Here is a 7,617-nt window from a genome sequence, read left to right as displayed (position 1 = left end):
AGTCCGGTCAATGCCTGGCACTTATATGGCTTGAGACCACCTAGTCAGCTCAGGAGAAGCAGCGACCAATGAAGTTGTCTAATGCGATAAGCTAATGCTAGGATGTTGAGCTACATGTCTACCTAAGTGTGGGGATATTACTTATGACTGCAAAGAAAATTAGTTCATAAGATTGTCCTGAATCCAGATAGTAATCCACATTCAGACCAAGCTTAACACAAGATTGAATATTGAATAGATAGAGACGAGTAGAGAGAGAAACAACACTAAGACGACAAAGACCAATCCATGTGTCATTCTTGAGTAATAACAATATAGTACAATGCCTTAGCAAGAACTCTGCTCATGAATTGCTCACTCAACTCTGTTGTACCCCTATTTGGTATTGTTTCTCTCCTTTGGGCCCAAGTAGACCCGACATGAGTCTTCACCTATCTCGACAAGAATGCAATCCTTCCCTACAGTCTCAGTGGGGTAGACCAAGTCTCTTCCTACCTCTTTTTCCCCTTATCCCACTAATCCCCTTTTTCCTTACAACTACACGGGTACTACCCGTTTTTCAAGAAGTTGTTACATGTTCATTTACAAAACAAGAAGGCTCAGTTTGTTATGCAATGGTTATTTCGGACGGCGATCTGGGCGGTGGGGCAAATTGGGGTGATTGGCCCGCCAATAGCTCGTGTTCCTCATCCCCGTAGAACTTAGCATGCCGACACTATGTACACTTCCTAGGTGCTAGCATTAGACATGCACTAGTAGATTTTGATGTCTATGAGACTGTTGTCGATTTAACATTAAATGGAAGACTTAGAAGTTTAAAATCTAAAGGTACACACTAAATGGAAGAATTAGAAGTTTAAAATCTAACGGCGGTGATTGGAAAAAGACAAGATGATCAGCTTTTATGCTTTGTAAGTTTTCTAATTTATTATGATTTGTGAGTGCAAAACAAATTTGGCGCCACTTTCTAGTGATGCATGTCTATGAAAATCTCAATTTGACTCATATGTGCATGTCTAAAAAAGGTGACTTTTTGGGGACTGCATGCATGTGAACTTTTAAAAAAAAGTCTTTTTTGACTACTTTTGCATGCTTTAGGGAAGGTTTGAGGTCTTTAAATCGACGTTGAAAGAGTTTTGTAGCCATGCATGTTTAACAAGTGTTGAAGTAAGATAAGAGCGTGATATTAATTTCCTCCAAGTATAAACTAAAGAAGGATGATTACCAAATTATGGTGAACCCAAGATGACCACAATATGCATTGTGGAGGTCAATGGGTGCAATAAGACATGAAGTCTTAGACTTTTACATATTTTGATTTGAAATTGAGATAAATTGGTGTGTTGTCATCATCGTAATAAACAGCCATTCAAGCACCTCCTGCTATCATTCTAGTCATTTGTTTAGAGGACAAATCCCTCATTGTTACTCTTGCCCCCAAGGACAGCAAAAAAGCATAAATCACATCTTACAATTCCTTGGGTTAGTGTACACCAATGCGTGAAAAATGCGTCTTAGCTAACACTTGGGCTGGTTAGAAATCCAAAATGGCTGATTGCAATTTAAGGAAGAAAGAATAAATGCTGGTTGTAAATCACAAGAAAATAGTGCTAAAAGCCAAAACAAAAGGTTTACATCTCTAAATTTCCAAAGGGAAAGTATGTGAAAAGGAAATATATATGTTTTGTAAATTATTTTTTTCGCACACACTGGTGCACACATAGGCATCTGCCGAGCAGAAGGATGGGCACCGATGGGGGCCTAGCGGCCTCTCACAATTTTGCAAGCTTGTGGAAGGTGTCACACACACACACACACACTAAGTGCCCCTCTCTCTTTCTCTCACACACACACGAAGTGGACACATTACTTCAAAGAGACTAATAAAAGGTTACTTTCAAGAATGAGCAAAAGACGTTCCCTATGGCCACAACATCGCTAGTTGAAGCCTCGAGAGACATGAATAGGCAGGCCGCCGTCGCTGGCCACCGAGAGCACAACGCCTTGTGGGGAGCAGGTGTGCGAATAGCGGGCTGTCTTAAGGGACCATTCTACGTTGCCCGACAACCATAAGGCCAGGCCCCGCAGGTAGGCTTGCACACCAGGCTTGTCAATGAGCTTGGACCTCTCTACCTCTCCCATCAGCTGCACACACAACTTGTCCACCTTTTCCACCATGATCAGCGCTTCCGCCGTCGCGTCTGCATACGTGAATTCCGACTGTTCCACTGCGCTCGCCCGCGCAATTACAGAAGGCAGGTTGAAGTAGTCCTTATAGACATTCTCAGCTAGAGAAGAAAACAAGTCATTGGAGAGGGCTATGTGATCCACCACTGCATCGTGTAGACGCAACAACAGCTCGCTGCTCACCGTCTCGTCATCGAGCTCAATGCCGAGCCCGTATTCGATGAGAATTAGGCAAGGCAAGACAAGCGAGGTTTGTCTACGCAGCCCGTTGATGTACTCATCGACGTCCGGCAAGCGGCCCGCCTTCCGGTAGTGAGCTTGAAGTCTGTTAGCATTGAGGTGGTCTTTCATTGCCACCATGAACCTAGCCTGCATTTTGGGAGGCATGTCCTTGGACATGTCCTTCCAGATGTCATGCAGGGCAGCTAGTCCTTTGGTGGTGTGATCAAGGGGTAGCTTGCGGCCCTCGTAGCATGCGAGGATGAGATCGTGACGTTGCCAGACATGGTCCGTTTCGCAGCCGCGCGTTGCTGGGTCATCATCGTCGGTGTCGGAGACGAAGAACCATGTGAGAAGCTTTACCAGCAGAACCACACGGGGAGTTATGCAATGTGCGTAAGCGAGGCTGCCGATCAAGGGGAAGGAGCAACGGAGCCAGAATTGCGCCGCGGCGGCGGAAGCAGGTGCAGTGAAAGCTAAGATCCAGGGCTCGCACTCAGCTTTGATTTTCTCATAGTCAGGATGTAACATGGGCTTGAAAGAGCAAGAAGGGACCTTGAATGCTTTGTTGAGCTCCATGAGAGAGATAGTGAGTTAAGTCCTGCTTCGGTGTTTTCAGGGACTTTGGAAGTCCACCTCACTCAACTTGCTTGCCACAAACATTATTCATATCTCAAGTTTTGACTTTGATTTGCTCCATATTGCCCACCTCACTCAACTTGCTTGCCACAAACATTATTCATATCTTAAGTTTTGACTTTGATTTGCTCCATATTGCCAACTTGTGGTGGCAACTTCATATTTTATACTCTCCATGTGTGACAAGCAGGGCTTGGAAGTCCACCCCACTCAACTTGCTTGCCACAAACATTATTCATATCTCAAGTTTTAGACTTTGATTTGCCTCCAGTGGCAACTTCATATTTTATACTCTCCATGTGTGACAAGCAAGGCTTGGAAATCCACCTCACTCAACTTGCTTGCTACTACAAACATTATTCATATCTCAAGTTTTAGACTTTGATTTGGCTCTAGTGGCAACTTCATATTTTGTACTCTCCATGTGCGACAAGCAAGGCTTGGAAGTCCACCTCACTCAACTTGCTTACCACAAACATTATTCATATCTCAAGTTTTGACTTTGATTTGGCTCCATATTGCCAACTTGTGGTGGCAACTTCATATTTTATACTCTCCATGTGCGACAAGCAAGGCTTGGAAGTCCACCTCACTCAACTTACTTACCACAAACATTATTCATATCTCAAGTTTTGACTTTGATTTGGCTCCATATTGCCAACTTGTGGTGGCAACTTCATATTTTATACTCTCCATCTGCGACGACAAGCAAGGCTTAGAAGTCCACCTCATTCAACTTGCTTACCACAAACATTATTCATATCTCAAGTTTCGACTTTGATTTGGCTCCATATTGCCAACTTGTGGTGGCAACTTTATATTTTATATTCTCCATGTGTGACAAGCAAGGTGCCACTGCCATATCTGGAGAGCGGGTATATAAAAGCCACAAAATGCCAGCACTTTATAAAAGAGCCCAAGTGATAAAAGCCAAAAACTTCAAATTTCATTGGACCATAAAAAACGAGAGAGAGAGAGAGAGGAGAGAGAAAGGCATGCCAGGCATCCTTGCTACCATTTTGGACCACTCCTATTTCATAGACCGTTGGAAAATCATGAAAATGATTATTTTGAGGAGATATTTCTTCAGAGACTTTTTAAAAAAATGAAATCAATATATTGCCAGAAGAATAGGTGACTGTACAGAAGTATAGACCCAAGTTCAAAACCCAACTACAACCATAGATGTAAACCAAAAAGGAGACATCTGATACCTGACACAATTAGTCACAAAGCGACACAATCCCATCGATTACATATGTTTGAGGAGGTTAACCAAAATGATTACCCAATTAAGGTTTAGAAGTACCCATCTTTGATAATACCTGACACAATTAGTCACAAAGCGATAGAATCCCATCGATTATATATGTTTGAGGAGGTTAACCAAAATGATTGCCGAATTAAAGTTTAGAAGTACCCATCCTTTCCACCTTAACTTACATTCTGACTCTTTAATAGCAGACCAACAGAATTTTCCACTAACCCCTTTGAAATATAAATAAATTTTTTAAATAGGTTCTTTTCTTTTGCTTCTCTTGAGAAGATTTGGTGGTGAAGAGGCACTAGACTAAGTGAAAACCATCTTTTTTGCTTTGGGCCAATATATATTATGACTGTCAAATTCAACACTTATTTTGTCTAAGGTGTCTAAGTGTTTAGGTTACCACAATGTGAATAAGACTAGGGCATGCACACAAACTCTCCGCATACAGGAAAGTTGAAATGGAGGTGTTTTTGAAGCAACAACCTCATGTCCACTTGGTTGAATCTTGAGCAACCACCCAAGGCTAGGCAAGCAAAAATTGGCTAGACTAGTTAAATTTTTTCCTTCCCATTTTCAAGGCTTTTTTGGAATATATGTACTTAATGCATATTCTTTTTGTGTGAAGCTTTATGGCACGCTCTAAACTTGTTTTTAAAGAGACAGATGTACTTAATGCCTATTCTTTTTGTGTGAAGCTTTTGTAACTTATCTTGATTTTCTTCACCGACTTTTGTAACTTGTCTCGATTTTCTTCAATAATAAAATTCACCGACTTTTGTAACTTGTCTCGATTTTCTTCAATAATAAAATTACCTTTATTGAAAAAAAAAAGAGAGACCGCTCAAAATACATGTCTCGATTTTCTTCAATAATAAAATTCACCGACTTTTGTAACTTGTCTCGATTTTCTTCAATAATAAAATTACCTTTATTGAAAAAAAAAAAGAGAGACCGCTCAAAATACATGGATTTTAGTATGCGCACCATCTTGGCACCAAATTTGATTCCCTCAATAATATAGTCTGTGTATGTCCTTACCTGTTTGGAAATCAATGCTTTATTGCCCAAGGGTTATATAAACAAGTTTATTAAAGAAAAACACACACACACACACACACACTACAGACTTCCAATATTTACAGGATCTAACCAAACAAGCTGCAACAAAAGATCAACTCAGGGATTATTACAAAACTAAGAACTTTATTTAGTTACTAGTGTACACAATAGAGCTATATCATTACAACAGTATGATCTTGGGTATGTGAACGTATTATCTTCACAACTCACTTAAACTCACATGATGCTTGCGCTTAACTCTTCATTAATTCGATCCTTCCGTTGGTAGATGTTCTCAAATAATTATTCTTCTACATTACTCTTTGGCTCTAGAGGTTCCTATATTGATTAAAAAACCTTTTTAGGCTATCTTGAGTGATTGTTCAATCACACTAGGCCTTGCCGGCCCGCTCGTTGAGTGGCGGCTAGTAGTCCTGAGTCCGCTCATGTGTGAAAGCTGAGTGTGCCAGGTGCACTCTTTGAACAGTATGGGTGCCCGCCCAAAAAATTACGCGATCGGCTTGACCAGTCTCACGACTGCCCAATTGCACCCCGATTATTCAATTACTTGTCTTGGTCGGCTCTGCCATCTTCAGAGTATCAGTCAAGAAGTTTTGTGAAGGTTGCTTTTGAATGGGCATTGATCTATGCAGTGCTCACAAAAAGAAGACTTTTTTCTCAACGGGTCCAAAAAAGACAAGGTTAAAGCCTAAAAATCTTGCTACTAATCGGTTTTATAACTAAATATGTAAAAAATTTGTCGGTTTTCTTGTATTCTTGCCTTGAAATTCAAATTTCAACCGGTTGAAAATATACTAAAGGCCAATTTTTCGTGAACACTGATTCTATGTTCTGTTCTATCATAATCTTGAATGAATCTTTGGCTCTCAAACAACATGCACATATATATTAATAATCATATATATTTTTTTTCTTTTTTGAAAACAATAATTATATATTTATATTTACAAACCAACAAACAGCCATTTACAAAAAGTTTCACATCTACTCCCAGTCCCTATTATAAGGAGATAAAATATTAACTCCCACCTCTCATCTTCCCAAACAAAAGATGACATTTCCCAAGATATGTGAAAGCCCAAATGCATAGAAGCAATCAACAAAAACATCATGAGTGAACCCCTTAGGAGTTTGCTCTTCAAAATAATCCCCTTTAGTCCAAATCTTCACCACCACAGGTCTCCCGCTACCCAAAGGATTTTCAATCAAGGCCATAAAAATATCCACTGGTTGCTTTTCTTTTAGGTACTACCTTTTAGTTTTTGGTCCAAACTTGGGATATTTGGCCCTCACATCTTTCCAAGTGTACACGTGCCCCACCACAATCTAGTCAACATTAGGGTATCCTAGTATGTGTTAATATCCCATCACCAGAGGCCTGAATCACCTAATCCCTGCCTACAATGCTTGAACTACGTCAGCAAATAGATTATTATTCAGCTTATTAATATAGTATATAGACCAACAATAGTGCACACATTTGAACATCATCTCTCACACATCTATCCCCCTTGAGTAGATCCTTTATTAAATATCAACAAATTCTTAGAGACCCAAATCTCCCACCATAGACAATAGTATCTTATAATACAGAGTATCAAATCCATCTCTCCTGCCTCCTTATTTAATCTCCCCAATAGCCACCCCTTAAGCCCCAAACTCTCTACCCCCCTTGTAGGACAGTCCCAAAATGCATGCTTTTCCTCTTCAATTGATGATTTACATCTAGGACGATAGATCCCAGGAGTGAAGTTTCTTTGAAGAAGTTTGAAACCAAGGGGTAGAGCCAGCAATCATACTCTATTTCCCTTTAGAGTTGGCTTCTATGTATCTTTCCTAAGTGTAATAAAAATAAATTTTATTTTTACTCTCCAACACTTCTACAGGTTGATAAAATGGATAGCTACTTTCGCCTATGAATTTCATGTATCATAAGGTCTCAGAGGCTGAGTACATCACACTTTTTGTAGAGACAAGAGGGGTGAAGAATACAATCTAGAAGAGTGCATCTTTTGCTAGAGCTTCTTGACCTAGATGTAGTATTTCTAATTCCTTTTGTGATAGTAATCTTTTTCTGGGTGACCAATTTTTCCATAGAAGTCAAAAACAAGCTTTGATTTATGTTTATTGTGACCTTCATTCTTTGTGTGACCAAGTTTCTAAATGAGCTAATAAAAGCTGAAATATGGTTCATAGAACACGATGACTAATAAAACATCCTTAGT

General features: G+C 40.0%; 1 protein-coding gene across 1 annotated transcript; it reads right to left on the bottom strand.

Moving 5' to 3' along the window:
• Nucleotides 1–1,938: 1,938 nt before the first annotated feature.
• LOC147622862 (microbial Terpene synthase-like protein 13) lies at nucleotides 1,939–2,937 on the bottom strand. Its single transcript, XM_086822624.1, has one exon. The coding sequence runs from the start codon at nucleotides 2,935–2,937 to the stop codon at nucleotides 1,939–1,941; it is 999 nt and encodes a 332-aa protein (XP_086678750.1).
• Between the last annotated feature and the right edge of the window lie 4,680 nt (nucleotides 2,938–7,617).

Source organism: Cibotium barometz, chromosome 28 (assembly GCF_041138505.1).
Source record: "Cibotium barometz isolate CiBa-2024 chromosome 28, ASM4113850v1, whole genome shotgun sequence".
Lineage (NCBI taxonomy): Eukaryota > Viridiplantae > Streptophyta > Polypodiopsida > Cyatheales > Cibotiaceae > Cibotium > Cibotium barometz.
Note: the sequence above shows the minus strand (reverse complement) of the source record. Positions and strands in the feature narration are given on the sequence as shown.